Source organism: Rousettus aegyptiacus, unplaced genomic scaffold (genome assembly GCF_014176215.1).
Source record: "Rousettus aegyptiacus isolate mRouAeg1 unplaced genomic scaffold, mRouAeg1.p scaffold_m13_p_6, whole genome shotgun sequence".
In the NCBI taxonomy this organism is placed as follows: domain Eukaryota; kingdom Metazoa; phylum Chordata; class Mammalia; order Chiroptera; family Pteropodidae; genus Rousettus; species Rousettus aegyptiacus.
In genome coordinates, this window is record NW_023416309.1 from 76,471,805 (window position 1) to 76,495,797 (window position 23,993).

The window sequence follows — 23,993 nt, forward strand, 5'->3', positions numbered from 1 at the left end:
TATTTGTAATTGCTCTTGATATTAAGATACGGGTACTGCTAATCCTACTATGGTTTGTTGCCCATGTTCCTAATTAAAAGAAATATTAAATTCCAGTTAAAAGGTAGTAAAAATAAGTAACATTTTTTTCTATCCAATTGTACAGACTTCCTTCTCTATATACTCTGGTCTGTTTAATAAAAAGCATGGGTCTTTCCCTGGGCTTTGTACTTTTTCAACTGATCTCAATCACTCTAGCAGTATTGGCTCCATTTTATGGAGGAGGAAACACTTGCCCAAGCCTATAGGCCTGGTATAAGGCAGAGACATTTTTGCAGTAGCAGGCTTTTGGATCTGCAGTTCTAACGTGTTTTTGGTTTCGTTTTGTTTTTTTGTTTTGTTTTGTTTTCACAAAAGCTTCGTTACACACTGGGCAAGGCAGAGGCGACAGCCCTGGTAGAATGGTGTTTTTTAGACTTTGCTGAGCAGAAGAGTTGCAGTGGAGCTCAGCTCTTCAGGTTCCTTGGCCCCGCCCACTAAAGGCATTGCAGGTCTAGCCTGGCTTGGGCCTAGGAATCTGCTTTTTTGGCAAGCATTCCAGGTGATTTTGATGTAAGAGCCACACCATGTGAGATACTAAATGAGGTTGGGGTTTGTTCCTCTGATCACATTGTATCAATGGGTAGCCCTTAGCACAGACTTAGAGTCCTGATGACTAAGAAGTTGCTTCAGGAGACAAATTTAACTTAATGCTCTGATAGAATTATTTTTGTTGAAATCTATGAATATACACACAAAAATAAAGGCTTAGTCACTCAGACACTTAAATATTCAGGCTAATTGCAGAAGCAGGGTAATCAGGAATCAGTCCATCCTCCCTTCCTTTCTTTCCCCCTCCCCCTCCCCCTTCCCCTCTTTATCTCCTTTGTCTCCTTCTCCTCCCCTTCTCTTGTCATTTCACAAGCTTCCATGACTACGTACTTTATGAAGATCCTATGGTACAAAGAGTGGCAAAGCCCTTTCCTGCCTTCATAGCTGAAAACGACAGATAAGATATATACCTAACTGTAACTCCCTAAATTGTACAAATCCTGTCCTTCGGAAATTTAGAGAAAGAAGGATCTGGGAGGCTTTCATGAAGGGGGCAGATCCCTGTAAGCTGAGCCTTGAAGCCATGAAAGACTAAGGGGAGACCAGCCTGTGCAAAGGCATGCAAGTTGGGAAATACAAGAAGTGATAAAGCACGTAAACCAATTCCCTGAAGCTGAGTATGCGTAATAGGGCATGTGAGGCTGGAGGGGCAGGTGGGGAATTGCAATAAAGAACGAGTAGTGTTTCTATGAGGCTTTCCTACTCATTCTTTGATTACCATTACAGGCCTGTGAACTGGAGAGTGGTGAGGAAGGGATGGATATGAGGAATTTCATGAAGGTTGTGGGGGAAACCACTTCAGGGAGCGGGAGGAAGAAAAAGATGAGCTTTCGCTGAGGTGTGTGTGTTGAGTTGTCACTGTTCTATGGGTGTGGTTGACCTGAGTTTTAGTCTTTATCCTTTTGAGTGCCCAGTAAGCAGCATTTGGCTTTTTACTCTTTTTAAGTGTTCGATACCTCAGTAGAGTTTTTCCCCAGGTCAGATTTTGAGAACTAAGTAATGAGTAGCTACCCATCAATTAAGATGGGTCACACCAGCTTTGATGGGCTTAGAAATGCTTCCCACAGAGAGGAGCTTCCTTTTTCCTGTTGACTGTATCGAAATGATATTAATAATGCTTCTGCTACTTCTTAAATGGACCAGTAATGTCTATTAATGGAATGTGTTTATCATAGCAGGATTGCCAGAGCAGAAGAAAATTAAAGGATAAATTGCTTTGTGGGGCCCTTTGTGAAACCTTTTCAATGCTATGTCTTTTCCATTCTTAACTCTTCTAGGCCATCCAGAATACTTAGAGCTCTGAAGGAATGCTGGGTCTACAGATGGTTCTCAAAGGCCTTGTGATGACCTCCTTTTGTAGTCTGAGACAGTCTCAAATCTCCTACCTCTAGGCCTTGCATAAACCTTCTTCCTTTGCAGGGTGGGAAATAGAACCACATTCACTATGTGTAAGTAAGTATGAACCTCTATTTCAAGAACCGTATTATTTTAGGGGATTTGTGTTTTTATTTTGCTTCCTTTAAAAAAGGAGAACTTTTTCTGAGTTTGTTGGCCTCTCAGGCTAAGGGAAAGGCTTAGGGGAAGTCCTTACTAGGGCTGGAGGGGAAAGGAGGAATCCATGTGTCTTTGGAGACTGAAGGGTGACCAAGTGCCACCTCCAAGCTGCTGATGGAAACACAGTGATGCTATTGGCCACTCTCCTACAGTCAATGGTTTCCCTCTTAGAAGTTTCTTCTCATCCCCTAGAGAATGGGAATTTTTCTTGATTGAGGAGGTGATCTTGTAACTCTCCTGCCTCTAAAGGCTCACCCTATTGCACCATACTTACTCCTTTATAATCTGTAAAATTCATAGAGGGAAAAGAAAATGGTATGGGGGAAAGGTTGGAACCAGAGGCAGGAGGATCTGTTTTCCCCTAAGTAGAGCCCCCAGCACGTTTCTTAATGGGGAAAGGAGAGGACTCTGTCTATTTCTCAATTCGAGACACTTGTGGATCCATAATGGTTTTTACCAGTGACTGTCCCAGGATCCAGAGCAGACATAGATGGCCCAGGAGTGTCTCCAAACCACACAGAACAATAGGCTTAGAATGTTGGCAAATCTTAGGACTAAGTAAGATGTGTAAAAAGAAAAAGACCCTTTATAAATTCATTTTATAATTCCCCATCAGTGCTGGTACCTTAAACCAGTGATCCCCAACCTTTTTGGCACCAGGGACTGGTGCTCCTATGAGAATTTATGCCTGATGATCTGAAGTGGAGCTGAGGCCGTGATGCTAGCGCTGGGGAGCAGCTGCAAATACAGATGAAGCTTCACTTGCTGGCCTGCCTCTCACCTCCTGCTCTGTGGCCCGGTTCCTAACAGGCCACAAACGGGTAACTCAGACCCCTGCCTTAAACCATCCAACTAGGCAAAGTTTTGTGAACCAGAAGAGAATGGTTCACTTCCTGCCAATTTCTTTCTTTCAGGTAGACAACACTCTATAACAAGGCATGGTGTGGACTCCTATGTGGGAAGGGAGGGAAGGGGCATGGTGGTGAGGCCGAAAGAGGGTTTTGACTACTTTGAAGACTAGCTATTCATCCCTGACCCTTGATCCAGAGTGTGAAATTTAAAGGCACCCAGTCAGTTCCTGGCATGCTAGGGTAGAGTTCTCAAAAGGTGCCCATTCTCTTGACTGACCCCTCACTCATGAGGTACCATGAGAGAGCCCGCTTCCTTCCAAGGAGTGCTATATGAATGTTAGATGGTTTTGCGCAGGCCCAGCAGGGCACATGTGTAAGCTATACATGAAATGTCATCCAGAAGAAGCCATGGGCTCTAGAGGACGAGCACTTAAATGGATGGCCTGAGACTCCTACTAGTCTCAGCTTCTCAGGTGACTTTGGACTTCATTTCATCAATGGTGAGATGGGCCTGACAGTTACTTTTCTGCCCAGGCTCGCACAGTGAGTCAAGCAAGTTGATGTGGAAACTAAGGCACTGTGCTCATGGCGACAGTAGAAGTGATTTTTTGGGCTGGGGAGCTAGGTTGTCTGGATTTAAATCCTGGCCCAGATGCTTATTAGTGGTATGATATCAGACATATATAACCTCTTAGGGAAAAATAAGGATATTAATTTTGCCAGCTCTATAGGGTTGTGATGATAAAATGAGCCATACATGTTAGGTGTAGAGAACAGTGCTTAGCAAGTAGTTAAGTGCTGATGAGTATTTGCTCTGGTGATGGTGGTGAAGATTACTTCACCACCTCAGTGCCCTGGGGACGCTGAGACTTTTGAGATGAGATTAGGTAGAAACTAGAGAAACCATCTCAAAAGCAGCAGGCAATTTTCTCTCAAGGGGAAAATTCATCTTGATTTTGGGAACATCCCTGACTTGGACTTTTTAATAACGCAAATGTGATAAGCAAAGACCCCTTTCCTGCTTTGGGTGTAATGGGTATTGGGTCTGACCTTGTGGGCTGGTGAGCTGGCCCCAGCCATGAGAAGGTAGATTGCAGATACTAGGGTTTGCAGCTTGTGAAAAGTGTTTTTCACATTGTCTTGACTATGACCCACAGAAAGATATTCCACATTATAATATTATATGTGCACACTCATATGTCAAACAAGTTTCACAAAACCATGACTACCTTAAACACACTCTGATTTCTTTCCTCTCCTTCTCTCTCTCTCTCTCTCTCTCTCTCTCTCTGGATATGCTGGTTATAACCCAGCAAATTGACATCATGATCCAAGTAGTCTAAGCAGTTGTGCTGTGAGGGAGTCCGCAGGAGGGGTCTGGCATGACCCTGAGAACAGCCCTTTCCCCTCTGGTCATCCCTGGTGTGGTCTCTAAAACTTCAGGATAGTTCTGTCAGAAATTGCAGCCTGGGCCATGGGGTATTCAGGAGGAGCTGACCATACTGCAGGGCAAATGAGAGCAGAGCCCTTTCTCTGAAGCCAGGACAGTTATGACAAGCCATAGAGAACATGGGGCCTGGCATCTCAGCCTCTCCTGCAGCACACAGGTAAGTAGGTGCTCAGTAAAGGTTTAAGGAAGCAAGAGCAGAGGAGAATGCCCTGGACTGAGGCTAGACATATGCTCTTCCCTGTGACTTGGGGCCTTAGTTACTCCATCTGCAAAATGAAGGCCCGGCCTCTGGGGAATCCCTCAGCAGAACAAAAAGGCCACAAAACCTGGAACCCCTTGGGGAGTAGAAAGACCCAACATGGCAGCATCCTATGTGCTATTTGTATAAGGGTGGGGGCCCTGTGGGGGTGACGCTTTCCAGCCTGGAGCCCTTCTCCAGGCCAGACTGTGAGACCTTGAAATGTCACCTTCCCCTGGGGCTCAGGTTGAGGGCATCTTCATAGATGTGATATCACTTATTGGAGCTGCATCTCCTCTTGAGTGTTGGAGAGCTGTCTGAGGGGAGGGCTGAGAAGGAGGCTGGCAGGAAAGTGAGGAAGCTCACTCTGGTGACAGTTCCCAAGCCTTTCCTCCAGGATGACTTCAGCTTCTACAATCCCTAGTCATGACTGGGATGGAGTGGTAGCTCCAAATCTGTTTCTGTTTAAAAAATCAGGCCTGAGTTTGTTCACTCAACAAATATGTACTGAACTTTTACATGGCAAGCGTATCGATGAGTGTGGGATGCAGAGATGTCTAAAGGCAAGGCCCCTGCCCTCCTGGAGCTTATGGTCTTAGTGAGACACAGAGTCAATAAGTAAAGGAGATCACACCCAAGAGTGACAGATGCTCTAAGAACATAAGAAGAGGTCATGGGTTAGAAAGTGATTGGGGTGGGGATTACTTTTCATGGCTGGTAATAATAACAGGCCTTTTTGAGGAAATGACATTTGAGTTGAACTTGATGAAAAGAGGTGAAGATGTGAAGATCTGTGCTTCCCAAATGGTGGTTAGAGAGCAAACTGCAGACTCCCAGGTCCTGCCCTAGATTTAGTAAATGAAAATATTAGTGGCAGGGCCCAGAATTTGCATTTTTCTTTCAAATGATTCTCATGTGCACTAAAACTGGAGACCTACTGCCTTGGGCTTTCACTTTTGAAGAAGATCACATCTGGTGAATTTCAGGGTCCCTTCCAACTCCCAGAGCCTGTGGTTCAGGAAAAAGAAGTTCTCATTTGTTTGTGAAGGCCAGACCAGGAAGAGAAGCAGAATTGCTTCTGGTTGATGGCAGGATGGCAAGATGTAGAAAATGAGCAAGCACAGCTCCTCACACACAAAGAGCCCACAGGGAAGGCCCTGCCTCTGTGGCTGATCTCTGAGATGCCCTCCCTCATCCCTGCTCCCGCTACCTCTCATTTAATGTCCCCGGATGTGAGGGGTACAGTCTTAGCGAACATGACTAGGTCCATCTCTTGCTCTGGGAACATTTCAACCAGTTGGTGCACGCCCTCTCTGCAGTCCTATTTTTTGATCCTGGGCCTTGGTTGCCGGTGTCTCCCCACCCTACCCCATCTGCCCCAGACATGGTGGAGTTCTTCATGCTGTGGGCACTCGGACCTGCTTAGCAACCGATTCCCTCTCAGAGGGTGTGGGGTTTTACACCTACATGTAGCTCCTGCTGTACGATTACAAAGATTACAGCGGACACAGGAGCCATGAGTCTGTCAAGTGGTTAGTCCCACCCAGCTTCCCTCAGGGAGCAAGAAACACTAAGAAACCTGTTGTGTTTACCTATAAATGCTCTTTATCCCCTCTTCATCTCCGCTTCCTGTACTATAGGTCCTCCCTCCCCTGTCCTCAGTTTCCCCTCATCTATTTAATAGGAAGAACTACTGGGATTTCTTTGGCATGGGGGGGGGGAGGGGCGATTCGATTTAAAAGGAGCTCTCTTCCCATCTCCTCGCTGCTCCCGCGCCGCCTGCGATCTTCTCCAGCTGGAGTACGTGCGGTCCCTTGGCTTCCAGGAGTGCCTGGCCAGGCCAGTGTCGGGCAAACAGTCCGCTGGTGTCACTTCAGGGAAGAGGAAGAGGTAGCGGCAAGGTCGCGGTCCACGGCTCGGCGCTGCGCCCGTCCAGCTTCCCGCGATGGTTTCTCAGCTCTGCCAGTAACCCGCGGCCCTGTGCACCCCGCAGCACTAGGCGCCCGCCCGCCCTCCAGGCGGGCTGGAGTCGGGGACCGGGCCACCACCGCAGCGCGGAGCCGGCGCCGGGGGCCGAGTTGCCCCGCAGGCGCGGAGGCGGCAGGCGAGGGGCGGTTCCCATGCGGCACACGTGGCAGCGCGGTCCCCAGGCCCAGGTGAGACAGCACCATGGGGCAAGCTGGCTGCAAGGGGCTCTACCAGTCGCTGTTCGACTATAAGACCGAGAAGTATGTCATCGCCAAGAACAAGAAGGTGGGCCTGCTCTACCGGCTGCTGCAGGTCTCCATCCTGACCTACCTGGTGGTGTGAGTGTTCGGGGGCTTGCGGGAAGGGCGGGGGCGTGCAGCTGTGGCCTCTCCACGGTCCGGAAATTGGCTATATGTACTTGGTGTTCCCTGTGTTTTCGGGTCTGTGACCCTGTTTGGGAGGAGGCCCTCCCTGGGCCCGTGGGTGTAAGGGTTGGGGTGGGTTACTGACCGGGCCCTCTACTCCCGGGACATCGCTCTGAAGGAAATAAAATGCGGCAGGGACTTCTTGGTTCCTCAATCTATGAAGATTTCCCTGGGCACCTACCTCCAGGCCTCGAGGCCCCAGTGCTAGGGCTGTGGGAAGGGGACAAGGATGCAGGGGGCTGGGCTGCAGCTGTCGCCCCGGGAGCCTCCCACACTGGGTAGGTTATTTATAATCACTGAGCTCAGTGCCAAGCGGCTGGCTAGGACAACTCATGAGCCAGGCATGTCCCTCTGGTCGACTCACCCCACCCGTGGCTGGCCTTTCTGGTATCCAGCTGGGGGTCCTGGCCAGTGGCCCTTTGCCCCCGCCCATACCCCCTCACCCATCTGGCAGGAGCTGGCAGCAATTTGGGGGTGGTCAGCCAGGCACACTGTTCAGAGCCCTCACCCAGAGTAGGGAGAGGACAGGTGAGGGAGGAAATGACAGCACAGAACTAGGATGCAGATGCGCCTCTTTTACTCCTTCGGTAAATGCTGTTGAGTCTGTCCTACTTCCTGATTGGGGATGGAGCAGAGGCTCCTCCTGGGGGAGCAGGCCTGACCTCACCTGGGAGCCAAGAGCTTGGCTCTCCCACCTGAGGGCCTTTGAACATGCTGTTCCTGAGCTAGGAGGTGCCTTTCCTCCTCTACTTGGGCAGCTCCCACCAACACTTCAGACCTGGGATCTCCCATAACTCCCTCTCCTTTCCCTCCCACATGTCATGCAATTTCCCACAATGTAATTATATGTTTGTTTTGTGGATCATTTGCTTAATGTCTGTGTCTGACTGCTCACCAGGCTGGGGATGCCATGAGGATGGGCCTTGTGTCACCTAACTGCTTTGGCAATAGGTGTGACATGAATGAGTGAATGAATGAATGAATGAATGTTGTTCCTTGAATATTTGCTGAATATTTCTGTCCAGGCCAGGCCCAGTGTTTTCCCACCAAAATAGCTGTTTGGCTTAAGGTTCACAGCCCTCTCAGAGTTCCTTAGAGATAGACAATTTTGGGCCCAGCTCTGCCCCAGAGATGAAGAAGGTAGATATACTCTGTCTGGCACCTGCTATATGGAGAACTCTTACTGGCACCCTGAGAGCTGCGAAGTATCCCACACCACCATTGCATGACCTCAGGCAGATGCCTGTCCTGTCCTGGCCTCAGTTTCCTCAACTTTCCAAAGGGGAGGTTAACCTGAACAATCTCTAACATTAACAGTAACACCAGCAATAAGTTGATGAGTCATATTCATCGAGCTCTTCATCTGTGCCAGGTATTCACCATGCTAAACCATCTCTTTAAAAAAAAGTGCCATCTCATTAAAAAATATATATATTTTTGTATTCTGACATAATTTTAGACATACAGAAAAGTTACAAGAGTAGTACAAAAAATTTTTTTAATACCCTTACCTAGATTCCCCAAATGTTAACATTTTATACATTTGTGTTGTCTTTCTCTTTCTTTGTGTGTGTATACATGTGTGTGTATATACACCCATTTTTTTCCTGTTTAGGAGTGGACTGATGCCCCTTTGCTCCTTCAATGAAGTGTACACTATACTTCATTGTATATTTCTTAAAAATTAGGAATTCTCTTATTTAACCAAGTACAAGTGTAAAGATTAGGAAATAAACATTTAAATATTATCATCTAAGCTATAGACCTTTTGTAAATTGTCCTAATAATTATCTTACACAAAAGAAAATCTGAGCTCATGCCTTGCCTGTCTTCTTAAACTCCTCTAATCTGGAATTGTTCCCGAGTCTTTCTTTGTATTCCACGACGTTGACATTTTTTGAAGAATATGGGATGTTTTTAAAATTGTTTTTAAGTTGAGGTAAAATTCAAGTAGCATATAATTCACCATTTTAACCATTTAAATCATACAGTTCAGTGGTTTTTAGTATAAGCACAATGTTGTACACTGTCACCACTACCTAATTCTAGCATATTTCCATCATCTCCAAAAGAACCCTGTATCTGTTAACGGTCAGTCAATTCTCCCCCACCCCCATCCCTTGGCTACCCTAATCTACTTTCTGTATCTATAGATTTGCCCATTCTGGACATTTCATATAAATCAAATCATACACTATGTGACCATTTTTGTCTGGCTTCTTTCCTTTAGCATAATATTTTCCAGGTTTGTCCATGTTGTAGCATGTGTCAGTACTTTAGTCCTTTTACGGCTGAATAATATCTCATTGTATGGACTTACCACATTTTGTTCACTGCTCCTGGGTTGATGGACATTTGGATTGTTTCTGCTTTTGGGCTATTATGAATGATGCTGTTAAGAACATTCATGTACAAGTTTTTGTGTAAACATATGTTTTCAGTTCTCTAAAGTATACAAATAGGAGTAGAATCGCTGGGTCATATGATAACCTTTTGAAGAATAGACAGATTTATTTACAGCAGCTACACTATTTTACATTCCCATCTCTAGTGCCAATTCCTCTACATCCTCACCAACGTCTGTTATGTCTCATTTAAAAAAAAATTATAGCCACCTTATTGGGTGTGAAGTGTATCCCATTGTGGTTTTGATTTAATTTATTTCCCTAATGACTATTGATGCTGAGCATCTTTTCATGTGCTTAATGGCTACTTGTGTATCTCTTTTGGAGAAATGTCTGTTCAGATCCTTGGCTCATTTTAAAGTGGACTATTTGTCTTTATTGTTGAGTTGTAAGGCTTCTTTATGTATTCTGGGCACAAGACCCTTACCAGTTATATAATTCTCAAATATTTTTTCTCATTCTGCGGTTTATCTTTTTACTTTTTTAATAGTATCTTTTGATGCTTAAAAGTTCTTAATTTTGGTGAAGTCCAACTTATCTGTTTTTTCTTTTGTTGCTTGTGTTTGGATGTTAAAGAATACGAAAGTTTGCACTCTAATTGTGTAGATTGCCTCTTAGTTTGGGTTTGTCTGAGGTCTCCTCATGGTTGGTTTTAGGTTATTCACCATGTCCTTTAACCCTCCTCACTCCCCTGGATCGAGCCTCTGTTATCTTGTGTTAACCCCCAGAGTTCATTGGCTTGCCCAATGTTATATGGTCTATGGTCAGTGCAAGGATGAGCAGGTTTTGGCCAGCCTAGCCCAGCATGCTCTCACCTCTGGGTATGCTTGTCACCTCTGCTACTTGCAGGACAGTGCTTCAGGCAGCACTGGGAATTGTGACTGCCCAGAAGCTGGTGGGAAAGGTGGAGTCCCACCCTGCCCCACTCCACTCCGAGCCTGGGGAAACTTCCCTGAGGGCAGCACCTGGCTCCTCCCCACAGATGGGCTGATGCTCACCTTGCTGGCTCCTCCCCACAGATGGGTGTTCCTGGTGAAGAAGGGTTACCAAGACGTCGACACCTCCCTACAGAGCAGCATCATCACCAAAGTCAAGGGCGTGACCTTCACCAACACCTCGGAGCTTGGGGAGCGGCTCTGGGATGTTGCTGACTACGTCATCCCACCCCAGGTCTGAGCCCTACCGGAGCTGACAGGGCCTAGCTGGGATGGGTCACATGGGAAGCTGCTTGGGGACCCAGGGATCTTCATCCACTGTTTCCCTTGGCCCAGAACAGCTGCCAGGGCTTGTAAATAGAGACCCTGTCCAGATCCTTCCCCGCCCTCCAAACTCCTACCCTCTTTGACTGTGCCTCATGACACTGTTCTGTTCTCAACAAACCCTGAGCCTGTTGAGACCAAGTGGGGCTCAGAGAATTTCCAGGTCAGTGTGAATCCCTTGTATTAGCTCCCTGGCTGGTTCACAATCTACCTGGGCCAGGGCCTGAGCTGCCCCATCACTGTTCCTTCTCCTCCCAGATCTGGATTTGGACCCCAGGGGCTAAGCTCAGAATAGGGATTTGTGGGGCAGGGGCAGATTGGGGTTGTGGGCCTGGAAGGGACCTATCAAAGGACATCTACTCAGGGACTCTGAGGTCAGTGGGCTGATGGGTGGGACCCGCTGATCTTGAGGCCCCATTGTCCTCAACACCCATGCAGAGATCCCACCCCTGCTAGACAGCCCCGGGAAGGAGGGTTCCCAAAAGGTCAGGAGGAGGTTCCTTAACCCATCTCTTGTTCTCCAGGGAGAGAACGTCTTCTTCATCATCACCAACCTGATCGTGACCCCCAACCAGCGGCAGGAAACCTGTGCTGAGGTTTGACTTGGCACAGAGCTGGGATGGGGCGCGGGAGAGCCGCCCGCAGTGGTTGGGGTTTACTCTTCTCCAGAAGCAGGTGTCTCCTTCTCCTCCAAGGGCCCTGGGGCATGTGTGCACTGGTGCATGTATCTGCATTTTTTGATTGGGGTGGGAGGAGCGGGTTCTCAAAGGGTGTGTGGCCCCAGGAAGAAGAGGAACCCCTGTTCTAACTCCTGGGGTAGGATCTGGCTCTGATCTGGGATCGCTGCAGGGGAACCCTCCACCTAGGTGCCCTTTCTCTTCTGGTAGAGTGAAAGCATTCCTAACGCCATGTGCTATGAGGACAGCGACTGCCCTCCTGGGGAGCCTGTTATGACTGGAAATGGTGAGGCCTGGAGTGGCCAGGGCTGGGGGCAGAAGAGGGCTTGGAGCTGGGAGGCTCCTGGCATTGTCCCTGTCCCGCCCCTGCAGGAGTGAGGACTGGCCGCTGCCTGCGAGCAGGGAACATGCAAAGGGGCACCTGCGAGATCTTCGCCTGGTGCCCAGTGGAGACAAAGTCCAGGCCAGAGTGAGTAGCTGTGGATCCTGACCCTTAGGAGTCACACAGTCCTGTCTGTGGGTCCCAGCCTGATGGTAGAGACACATCCACTCTGGGATCCTCAATCTGAGGACACACCACAAGGCCTGAGCACTACCCAACAAGAACAAATTAACTGTTCTTGGCTTAGACTCCAGGGGACCCAGGGGAACAGGCAGTCCTTGGCTCTACCACAGGCCTGGGGGGGACATAGAGGGGACTGGGGCAGGGTGGGCCTTCCTGAACAGGCTGTCCTGGCTTGGTTTTAGGAAGCCACTCTTGGGCAAGGCTGAAGATTTTACCATTTACATAAAGAACTTCATTCGTTTCCCCAAATTCAACTTCTTCAAGTATGTGTGGCTTGGCAACTGGGGATCCAGGGGTGGGGCCTTCCTGGGGGCTGTGTGTGGGCTCGTGTGACACCAAAGACAGAAATGAACCTCTTGGGGAGCTGGGGTGCCCTTGCTGTGGGGGTGGGGCTCTGTTCTTGAATGTAGTAGGATGTCAGTGTGGGAAGTGGTCAGGACTTGAGTAGATGGGCTGAAGTCAGGGACTCAGCCTGGGCCGGGAGAGGGGCCCCATGACTCCGGAGTCAGGTCCACTTTCTAGCCTGAAAACAGCAAGTCTGCCTTCATTTCATTGGCTGCTCACGGCCTCCACCCAGGACCAATGTGCAGGACACCAAAGACAGAAATTTCCTGAAGTCCTGTCAGTTTGGCCCCAAGAACCCCTACTGCCCCATCTTCCGACTGGGGTCTGTGGTCAACTGGACTGGGAGCAACTTCCAGGAGATAGCCCTGCAGGTGGGTGATGTGTGCTCAGGGAGCCCTCCCTGGGCCTAAGGGCTCTGGGCCTGGGTTCAGTAATGAGGAGTGGGTGTATAGGCGGGGCCCATGGGTGGGGTGGCCCTTCAAAGTCACCTGCCCTGGAGACTCTTTGTTTTCAGAATTAGCTGTGACACAGAAATAGCTGAGCCTGCCCTCGCCGTTTGGGCACTCAGTGAGGGGCACACTCAGCAACCTACTCTTTGGTTCTTAGTCCCTGGGGCATCAGCTAAAACTGAGCTGGAAGGAGCCCCACTGGCACATCCTGGCTCTGTGTAAGGCAACTACCTGTAGTACACACTCACCCCTGTGTTTCTCTTATTCTCTGAAGCATGAGGCAGGAGGAGATGGGCTGGGACTGTCAGCAACACGCTTTTCTCAGCTACTCCAGAGGTGGGGAAGAACTCTGGGCTTTCCACCTCCTCCTGGAAGGACGCTCCAGCCCGCCCGGCCCCTGGCCTGAACACCTGCCTGTTTTGTGCAGCTCTCCATGAAGAGCTCGTCTGTGACTTCTGTCCATCTTCAAAAAGTTCTTTGAACTGATTCTTGTCTCTTTTTCATCAAGGGCGGTGTAATAGGAATTCAGATTGAGTGGGACTGTGATCTTGATAAAGCTCCTTCTGAATGCAACCCCCGCTATTATTTTAGCCGTCTGGACAGCAAATTTCCGGGAAACTCTGTCTCTTCCGGGTACAACTTCAGGTAAATGGGGCTAGGCCTGCTGCTTTATGACTCAACCCGTATTTTGTGTCCTTTCCTGGGTGCCAGCACTATGACACCGCTTCCTGGGGATGGGTGTCAGAATGGGAGGTGCAGGGAGAGACAGATGAGGAGTAAGGGACAGTTGCTGGGAGGGCTTCTGGGAGAGTACAGGGGGCTCTGTCATTGCTCTGGGCTTGCTGTGACTCCAAGGCTTGACTTCTCTGCCAGATCGGCTCCATCAGTGCTTGGGTGGCTCCGGGTTGGTCCAGCATATAGTGGGAAACCTCTTGTCTCTTGGGGAATGTCTGGCAATGACTTTGAGAATCTAGACGAATCTTTAGCATAATGTCAGCAAGAGGGTCTGCAACCTCTCCCGAGGCTGCTGTAAGCGAGATAATGGGGGTGCTTATAAATTTCCAGGCAGCCTTGTCTGTGTTACCAAACAGGGAAGGTCCAGCCAGGCTGAGATCTCCCCTGGGCTGTGTCTCCCCAGGTTTGCCAAATATTATCGAAATGAAGCTGGGGTGGAATTCCGCACCCTGATGAAAGCCTACGGGATCCGCTTTGATGTCATGGTAAATGGCAGGGTATGTGAGCTGCATTTCCCATGTGGAGGCTGGGCAGGTCCAGGATGGGGTGGGCATGTTGGGAGGTCTCTGGTTGGAGTCCCTGGGGATCCTACTGTCCACCCTGCCTCCCTCACCCTGCCTTATCTCTGCTCCAGGCAGGGAAGTTCAGTATCATCCCCACAATCATCAACGTGGCCTCAGGGGTGGCGCTCATGGGTGTTGTGAGTACCTCTCCCCTCCTTTCCCTTTACGCTCTGAGCACCAGTGGGGGTGGGATTTGGGGGGGAGGGGCACCACCCCAGGGAAGCTGTCCCAATGCCACAGAAAGAGTGAGAGCTGGCAAGTGAGCACAGATAGTAAGTAAAGAGGGGTTTCTGGGACTTCAATCCCTGCCCACTGCCTCCAGAGGGCAGTGATTACCCAAATTTCTTTTTCCAGGGGCAGAGGGCATTTGCCTGCTGCTCTGGAGCTGGGATTCTCTGGGATCCTATATCATCCCTTGAACTTCTTAAACCTCATCCTCACTTTTCCTAAGAGGAGGCAGGATCCAGGTGTATACAGGGTTTCTTAACCATGGCTTAGTTGATGTCATGGGCCATATAATTAGTTTTGTGGGAGTGTCCTGCACATTGGAGGGTGTTCGGCAGCACCCCTGTCTGCACCCACTAGATGCAGCAGTACCTTCTCCCATGGTTGTGACAACCAAAATGCCTCCAGACATTACCAAATGTCCCCTGGGGGGCAAAATCACCCCCATTGAGAGGCCAGGTCGTCAGCCTTGTAGTCTTCCCTCAGATATGTCGTGTCGGCTGGGCCCAGAGAAGCTCACAGGAGAGGAGGTAGTGGCTGGAGATCAGGGAGAGGTTTCCTCTGAATGTCATACCCCTTTGTTTTCCTAGAAGTTTTTCAAAGATGTGGGAGTCAGTGAGTGACTCCCTGATGGCTTGCACCCATCCCAGCATAGCCTCTTGCCAAAGTTTCCAGCAGCCTCTTCCCTCCTTCCTCTCTGCCTGGGTGGCCACAGCAGCCCCACTGGAGGCTTCTCGCAGGACTCGGGGTGGACTTTTTATTGAGACCAGGAGCACTGTGTCCTGTAGCAGGACTCAAAGAGGCCATGCTCCTGAGAGGTGATCAATACAGGAATGTGAGCCCAAATGACGACTCTTCACAGCAAACAGCCATTATTAGAGAGGCTCATACATTTGCATATGGTACTCTCTTAGAGAGGGGCCACCTTCCCTCATCACTTTCTCATGATGTGGGTAAACTTGGAACACAGGCCATGGGGTAGACATACCTGTAAAATGAAGGTGATGGGAAATGTCGCAGAGGCTGGGTGGGGTAAGCCACAGTTGAGAAACCCTGTATACAGCTGGATTCTGCCTCTTCTCTGTGGAACAAGGAATTGATAAATAACATTTTTGGAATCTACGAGAAAAAAAGAGGTGCGCAGGGCCCAGGGTTAGAGGACCGGTTTCACCTGAGCAGTCCCCTTTCCTCCCCCAACCTCTACTCAGACTTTTAGGAAACCCCTCTCCTCCCCTCTGTGCTTGGGTGGAGTCGCCCTCTGGTGGAACAGATGGGCATTTGCGCAGCGCGCTCTGGTCTGAAGCACGCAGGCTCTGGTGTCAGTGGGTCCCAACTGGGTTAGCTCAGGCCTCCTCATCTTTCCATGACCACCGCTATTGTTCCGATTCCCTCCAACCCATTTCTCACAATGACTACCAGAGGGATCTCTCTAAGATACCCCAATTCCGACTGTGTACTGCCCCCATTCAAAGCCCTCAGTGCCTCCCCCTAAAGAGTTTGGACCAATGCCTCAAATCTTTACAGGCTGGTCCCATCCACTTCTCCAGAAGTGTCTCTATCTCTTGCCTGACAAGCCCTGTTGAATTTCCCAAGAGTGACAAGCTTGTACCTACCTCTGCAATGCCCTTCCTGAGATTTTTTAAATGTTGCTTTGTACGAACTCCTATTCAGCCCTCAGGACTCAGCCCAGAGGTCCCTTCTCTGGTTGAGTAAAGTTCGGTCTTCTCTCTGCTCCCCCTGTTCCTCTCCCCATTATAGGACATGTCACTCTGTGTCATAATTTATATGCTTGTCTCCTGTACCAGAGGGTCTCATTGTCTTAATCTTCCCTGCATCCCTTTGTAGTATCTGGCATGTAGTGAATGCTCAGCCAAAATTTGTTAAAGAGATATTTGATGGGGTCAGGGTCAAGTGTGGGAGGTGCTTGGCCTGAGGGATCAGATGGGCTCCGGGCTACCCTGGGCTCTACCATGGACCTGCTTTGTGGCCTTAAACAAAGGTGCCTCTTTCTGAATTCAGTTTCTCCATCTACGAAATGGGGACAATGATGCCCTGTTTAGGGATTGTTGAAGGCTCAAACTGGGTGTAGTATGTGTCAGGTGGCTGGAGGCTCTCCAGAAGTCAAGGGTGCTGAGTCAGGGACCTCAACTCTTTTGCAGGGGTCTTTCGTCTGCGACCTGGTACTCATCTACTTCATCAAAAAGAGCCATTTTTACCGCAACAAGAAATATGAGGAGGCGAGGTCAGTCATGCTTCCGCCCCAGCAGCCTGAGGGGAGCCCTGTGGAGACACCTCAGTCAGCTGCCCCCTCCCTGGCTTAGGACCTTTGCCTTGGGGGGATGGAGGTGCTCAGGGTGTGGCAGCAGGGCTGAACATGGGAGCTCCCCTGCAAGGTCCAGGAAGGTGGATTGCTCAGAGTTTATGCCCTACAGAACTGGACTCTGTCACAGAGCAGCCAGCAGAAGAAAAGGCCACCACAGACTGTGGGCAGGAGACTTGGTTTCCAGGCTTGGACAAATCCCAGGCCTCCTTGGGCCTTAGTTTCTCTTTGTGAAATGAGAATTGGTTTACATAAAGTGCCTTCCGGCACTTAAATTTTAGGATTCTTGGACCTGGTGGTCCTGATGGGCTGGGGCTGAAGGAAGCTGGAGTGGTAAGGGAAAAAAAAAGTAACTTTTTAAAATTTATTTATTTATTTTTTACTATTGGAGCCTATTTCCAGGCTCTCTTGGGCTGTGGGCTTGGCGGGGGTGTGTGTGTGTATTCAGAGCACAATACGAGTGGGCAGATAGAGAGGGGAAGGAGCTCTGGCCCAGCCCTTGGGAAGGCTTTCGGGATGAGCTGGGGTGAGAATGGGGAATTGCAGGTGGTGGGCTCCAGATAGGTATGAAGTTGTTCCCTCAGCCCCACTATACCTTGGGACAGCAGTTGGAGGGTAAGCCCATATCATTCGCCTGGCTTGAACCCCAGCTCTGGTTCATAGGCTGAACTCTGAGCCCTGACTGCACTGGTGCCCCCTGAGCTATTAGAGGAAGAGGGGTGCCCCTTGCAGGGCAAGTAGGTCTGCAGGGCCTGCCCTCACCATTCCTAGGGGGAGGCCAGGCTGCACAGGTCAGGGTTAACGGCAAGTCCTGCCCAGGGACCTGGAGGTCCTCACCCTGTGAGCAGAGTCCTCTTAGCATGATAGGAACTCAGAGGCTGAGGATGCAGTGGAGGAGCCTGGGCTGCTGAGCACAGGACGAAGGCGGCAACCAGGAGAATGGCTGTGTATTCTGGTATCCCCTGGAGCAGACTACTCTGGTCCCTGCTCTGTGGTGACCTGGGCACAAGGCAGGATGTCCATGACACAGGAGAGCTCATCCAAGCTGGATTCTGGGAGGAGGGGTGCTGGTGGTCTTTAGCCCCTCCATGATCCTCATTAGCTCCCTAGTACCCCTAAGTAACCACAATGCAGTCTGTTTGCTGTGCTATCCTGGTGTTAAGACAATAGTACTGTCACTTACTCAGACTTACTCTCTGCCCAGCACTGCTCTGAGCAATTTGTATGTATGAACTTATTTCGGCAACTTTAATAAGGGAGACATTAACATTCCCTATTCTACTAATGAGGAAACTGAGGCACAGAAAGGTTAAGTAGTTTACTCGTCACACAGCTAATAAATAGCAGAGTTGGGGCTTGAACACAGGCCGTGCGTCCCTAGAATCCAGTTCTTCTCCACCAGGTTATTTGACTTATAAGCCCTGCCCCCACCATGCCTTCCCTAAGCACCTCTTGATGTAGAAATTCGGGAGCTGCCCTAGCTCTGGAGGGTGGTGGCTGTACTAACAGCTGGTTGGTGGGCTGCCCTATGCTGAGCTGTCCTGGGCATCCTGGCTTGTTCTGCCGATGAGACCTCAGCCTGGTGTGGAAGGGTGCCCTGGGCTGTCAGGAGGTAGCCTTCAGACTCGCCCTGCCTCTGCCTCCCTATGTGCCCTTGAGCATAGGTCTGGCTCTTTTGGGGTTCTGTTTTCCTTTTTTTTTTTTTTTCCCCAGTGGGGGCTGCACACAGGGGCCCAGGTTGCTGTCAGGCTAGGGTTCTGTGACTCTCCAGGAGGAGTTTATTGGCCTAGGGCAGACTTTTCTCCAGCCCCTACCTTTCATTCATTGCTGACTCAGGGACTAGCAGACTCCAACCAAGAGCTGTGCCTGGGCAGGAAAGGGGTGAGTAATGGACTGGGACAGAGAGGAAGGACAAAGGATGGAGAGGAGTGAGGGAAGAGTGTTGGAGAAGTTGATGGGGCTGCAGCAGCTGGGGCTGGGGCTCTGAGGTAGGCCCAGCACCCAGCAGCCCCCACGTGCTTCCTGAACTAACGCTTGTTAGGTGCTTGCCTGAGCTCATCAGTCTGTGAGAGGGAAGAATGGCCGTCCTGCTGGTCTCGGCACAGCCTGACTTGTTGTGAGAGGCTTGAGCCGCCACCGCAGTGGCTGCTGCTCATTGCTGGGGCAGCTCCAGAGGCCTTGGCCTGAGAATCACGTGTCTTTGCTGCCACTCCCTGTGAATGCTCCGCCTGCCTGCGGTGCTGCCAGTGAGAGGATGCTGCAGGTAGAGTCTGCCTTTAGGGAGGCTGTCTCTGTCCATAGAGTTCCTAACCATCCTCTGAGCCCTCTGTGTGTCCTCCACCCACCCACACACAGGTCTGGCCACCAGGGAAATGGAAAGGTGAATGTGGAACAGTTTCAGAACCTGCAGACAGTGGAGGCATAGCCAGAGGTATTGGCTGAGCAGATTTGGTGAAGACCTTGGGGGCAGAACTGCTGCAGCTCTCAAGTGGGAAGAATCGCCTTTGTGTCTGCTTAGGACAGGGACTTCCAGGCACAGCCCTCTGTCCTGCGTTTTGGGATCTTGCTACAAGCTTTTTGTTGTGTGTGTGTGGCAGAGCCTCCCAGTGGCCAGAGTAGCTCAGATCTAGAAGAGGAGACCCTGGAGAGGGAAGAGGGAAGGCCAGGAGCCTGAGTGATACTACAATGTTTTTAATTTTTTCTGAGAACCTAGTTGGACATTAATCCATTCATACATGCAGTAAACATTTTTGCTGTGGGCTGGGCCCTATCCAAGAGATGCTTAAATGAGATGCTGACCTGGCCCTTAGAGAGAGGAACACACACAGAATTCCCTCCAGGGCCAACAAACATCACAGCCAGGCTCAGCCACTCTGGCCTTCCTCCAGCCTGAGACTCTCACAAAACCCTGCAAAGCATGATGGTTCCTCAAAGAGATCTTGGAGATCCAAAGAGACATTTGGCCTTACCTTCAAGGGATTCAATTTAAAGATGGCCAGAGAGGCAACCAGTAGAGGACTGGACTTGTCAGGAGGTGCTGGCCCTTGAGGGGAGAGGCAGCCTCCAAGGGCTTCTAGGTAAGGTGGGGAGGAGACTTGCTCAGCCTTTGAGGTTCTGGGCGTAGTGTGTTATCCAGATGATGGGAGATCATAGCCTGTGGTTTGGCTCTTGCCGGTCTGTAAGGTTGGGTGTCCCTGCTAGGCTTTCCTGTCTCTCTTCCAAGGCTGAGTCCAAAAGGGCTGATGAGATGGTGTTCACTGAGCAAATGCAAACAGTTCTTGTCAAGTGCAAACTGTTAGGGAGTCCTTCACCCCCTCACTCCTGCCCCTCCTTCCCTACCCCACTCCACCCTGCAGAACTCCATTGCTTCTCTCCCTTAGTGGCTGTAGAGCCTCCCTACTCAGTGTGGTCCGTGGATCAACAGCATCTGCATCACCTGGGAGCTTGTTAGATGTATAGTCTCTGCCCCTCCCTTGTCCTTCTATATCAGAGCCTGAGTTTCAACAAGATTCCCAGATGATTGTTAAAGTCTGAGAAGCACTGGTTGAGATCTGCAGAGCTGGTTCTAAAGGAGGAAGAGGCCAGCTTTGGTGGGTAGCGCCATTTTCTAGGTCAGACTTACACAGTTTACCTTGCGACTGAGAGGATACCCCTTCCCCATGCCCACCCTCACCCCAGGGAAAGGAGCATTACACTCAATTTATTTAAATTAAAATATTTGACTAGATAATACCTATAATTCAAAATGTAAAAGGTACAAAAGAATAGACAGTGAAAAGCTTCCCTCCCACCTCTGTTCCCCAAGGCAGCCTGTTACCAATTACAAGAGGCTCCCTTGTTTTGCTGAGAATCCAATTGGTTACTGGCCTCTCAGGAAATGAACTTATCCTGATACCTGCATGTCAGACCAAGCCTGCAGAAGGGGCATGATGCAACAGGCTTAAATATTGGGTTGGGAGCTAGCTACCCCACTTCTCTCAGTGTCTGGAGTCCCCGTGTAAACTCTAGGGCTTTCTCTGGCCTCCTTAGAGTCAGAGGAGTCTGGTTTTTCTCTGCACACAGAGAAGGTAAGCATCCTTCCCTTGGCACCTTTGCGGAGGGTGAGAAGGGGCCTGAACGGTCTCTGATGAGGGTCTGCCACTGGAGCAGAGTGTCATGGTGCCCAGAACAGGAACCCTTCGGGGCAAGCAGGCTGCCTGGTAACCAGTCAACAAACGCACCTGCTCTTTAAATAAAGTGAAAAATCTGGATGATCCATTATGGTGTTTCACTTCCTCACTAAAGCAAGCCCTTGGATTGGATAATCTGTTACTTTTGTTTGGGAGGAAGTGAAAAGGGCAGGGTCATGGCTGCTCAGAAGTTGGTCTGGTTTATTTTAACCTGTTTTTGGAATTGCTTGGCAGTAGTCATAAAACCTAGGAACAGTTGTACTGTTTCTTTTATATTGGAATGAAAATGTCTTTCTACACTATTCAGTCAGTAAACATTTATTGAATACCTATTGTGTCAGGTGTTGGACTAAATGCTGGTGACGCAGTGGCAAACACCACAAAAACAGTCCCTGGCCTAGTGCTTCTAGTTTCAGGGGAGCTGAATCTTAACCAGTGGTCACGCATATAATCACAGATTGAATTGAGTTTTCAATGGAGTAGCCAGAGGTTACCCAAGAAAGTGACATACGAATTAAAACTGAAAGGTTGGTAGCAGTCTAACTAGGTGACAGAGGAAGCATTCCAGGTACAGGAATTACAAATGTAAAAGAAATCCCTCGACATGAGAATGAGCAACCCAGGAACTGGATAAAGACTGGTGCTGGTTTTGTGAGGCTTTCTTTTCATCAACTTTAAGAATTGCTCCATTAAACTTCACTGCCATAGCATACTTATTCAACTTAGTGACTCCTATTACAGCTTCTGGATAGTGTTGCACACTGCCAAAGTTTCCTTGCCTTTGCACAGCCTCCTGCTCCTTCTTTGTGTTTTTTTTTTCATAATCTTGGTGCATGAGTGGGAGGCTCATTAATCTTGTAGAAACTAGCTTTGAAATGGCAAGAAGTGGGACGTGAGCTCCTTTCAAACTTAGGAAAGCCCCTTTCTCTCAGTGCTGGCTGCCTTATCAGAAGCAGTGGCAGCCTCTCAAGAGCTGACAGTCCAGAATCACATGAATTGTCTATGCTCATGTTCAGGCCCTGGCCTAAAGCCATCTACCTAGTTATTTTCCTAACGACTGAGTTATTCTATGCCTTGGGAGTACCATGATGCTGGTCAAAGGTACATTTATAAATTGGGTGATACCAATATAACATTATGGGGACCAGCCATGAAAGTGCCAAGGGCCTTCCACTCTTGATGCAGGGACTGCCAGTCAAAGCTGCCCTTTTGCCCCTGCCACTCCATCAGTTCTTTTGAGTGGCTAACTGCCCCAATTGGGGACCAGTTGTGAGGGGGGAATGTGACTTCCTCTAGGTGTCTCTAAGCACCCCAGCTAAGGACTGGAGTTCCCTGAAGTCCCTAAATCACCCCAATTAGAATGGCCTCTTATATATATGGAAAAGGGCTCCATTTGGTTCCAACCTACCGCCCTCTACCCAAGTGATGCAACTTTCCTTATAGCATACTCTTCAGTGGACACAAGAATTCTCTCTCTAAAAGACAGATCTTTCTTCCAGTTGTTTGTTTTCCCTTAGGCCAGTACACAGAATTAAAGGGGAAAGATGGCAAACATTTTCTGGGACCTGCCCAATATATGTATTCTGACATTTTTATTTGGTTGTAAAATAAAAGGTCTTGACTTTAAATGTGTTGTATTTTTTTCCTCCTTCGTGTCTTCATGGTTGCCTCATGTTTTAGAGGAAAATGTGAGACCAAAAGAGGCAGACACAGAAATAATTAGTGAGCAATGTATTACGTTCCTTACTATCTTGTAAAAAAATTAAAATGAAAATAAAAACTCTTTAAATGAGTAAACATTACAAGACTAGGAAGGCACTGATAAAACTGGCACTTTTCATTCAATGAGTGTAATCTGATAAAAATCTGACGAGCATTTGGAATTAAGTTTTTAATCTTCTGCTCTAGCATATAAATTCCCTCAAACCAATACAGACATGAAGATAGTCATTGCCATATTTTTTTTATAAAAGTGAACATTTCAAACAATCTTACTGCCTATCAACAGAGGACTGGTTAAGCTCACTTATCCCCACATCAAGTAGGACCCACTGTTTCTTCCTCCTCAGTCCACATCAGGAATGGACCCTCCCTTCCCACTCAGAGGTGGCCATGAGAGATGATTGGGGGAGGTTGGGAGAGAAGGTGCAAAACCACGAATGTGAGCATCTTCAGTTGTGGTCAGAGGTGTTCAGAAGAAGTCACTGGGAGAGGAAGGCAAAGGTGTGGCCTCAGCTGATTTGTGTGCCAGCATTTAGTCTAAAATTCCAAAATGGGATTCGGGAGCCCTGGGTCCCAGATCCTTTTCCGTTATTAGCCATGGGCCACCTACTGCCTGTAAAAGGGGGCTTGGATTCGAGCTTTCAGATCCCCTTCTGATCTAGAAGACTCTTAAAAAAAAAAAAAAAAAATCCAAATCTGATCACATTACCCCTGACTAAAACTTCCAAGGGCTTTCCCCAGTTACTCTTAGAATCAAGGTCAAACTCTCCAATGTGGCCTTCTACAAGATGGTCCAGGTCTACCTCATGGCTTCTTCTCTAATTCTCCAGATACAAGCCAAACTCCTTTCTGCCTATTGGCTCTCACACACGTGCCTTCTTGCAAGTACCCCCTTCTAAACACTTTACTTGGCTGTTATTCAACCTCTTGGTCTCTAATGTTATTTCCTCAAAGAAATCTTTCTTGACCCTCACCTAGCAACCTAGGTTCAGTTTGGGGTTCCTATGTACTCTCTTCATGGCACTTAGCATAATTTAAATATTTGTGAAATTAGGTAATGCTGGTCTTCCCAGTTAGACTATAAACTATATGAGCAACATGTTCATTACTATAACTAATGCGATATTTAGTTCTCATTTAAAATATGCATTTTATTGTAAGATAATCCTCTTAACAAGGGATCACCGAGTAGCATATAAACAAACGCATTTACGCTCTAGATAAGCCCAAAGTTTAGCTTAAAATGCTGTTTGATTTTCATTACACATATTCTAGAAAAGAGCCTGAATTTATTTTTTAAATGAAAATGACAGCTAGTTGTAACTAGGGGAAATGAAACTGAACCACCACCATTCATACTTAAAGCAGTGGTTAGTGGAAGGCTGGGCTCTGATAAGTACACTCAGCTAATAAAGCAAGAGCAATTGAGAAGACCTGTGTTTG

The 23,993-nt window shown here is 48.7% G+C and overlaps 1 protein-coding gene across 4 annotated transcripts; it reads left to right on the forward strand.

Annotated features, from left to right (window-relative positions):
* The first annotated feature begins 6,510 nt into the window (after positions 1 to 6,510).
* Positions 6,511 to 22,450, forward strand: P2RX5 (purinergic receptor P2X 5). Of its 4 annotated transcripts, XM_016138850.2 has the most exons (12): positions 6,511 to 7,029; positions 10,541 to 10,691; positions 11,305 to 11,376; positions 11,668 to 11,743; positions 11,830 to 11,926; positions 12,205 to 12,285; positions 12,600 to 12,738; positions 13,325 to 13,461; positions 13,955 to 14,048; positions 14,186 to 14,251; positions 16,499 to 16,581; positions 19,015 to 22,450. In XM_016138850.2, exons 1-12 carry the CDS (start codon positions 6,893 to 6,895, stop codon positions 19,082 to 19,084), a joined length of 1,203 nt encoding a protein of 400 aa, XP_015994336.2. In that variant the 5' UTR covers positions 6,511 to 6,892; the 3' UTR covers positions 19,085 to 22,450. The 4 variants fall into 4 exon arrangements, with proteins under 4 accessions (XP_015994336.2, XP_015994337.2, XP_015994335.2 ...); XM_016138851.2 differs by having other exon boundaries at positions 13,955 to 14,036; positions 16,499 to 22,450; XM_016138849.2 differs by having other exon boundaries at positions 6,512 to 7,029; positions 16,499 to 22,450.
* The last annotated feature ends 1,543 nt before the right edge of the window (positions 22,451 to 23,993 follow it).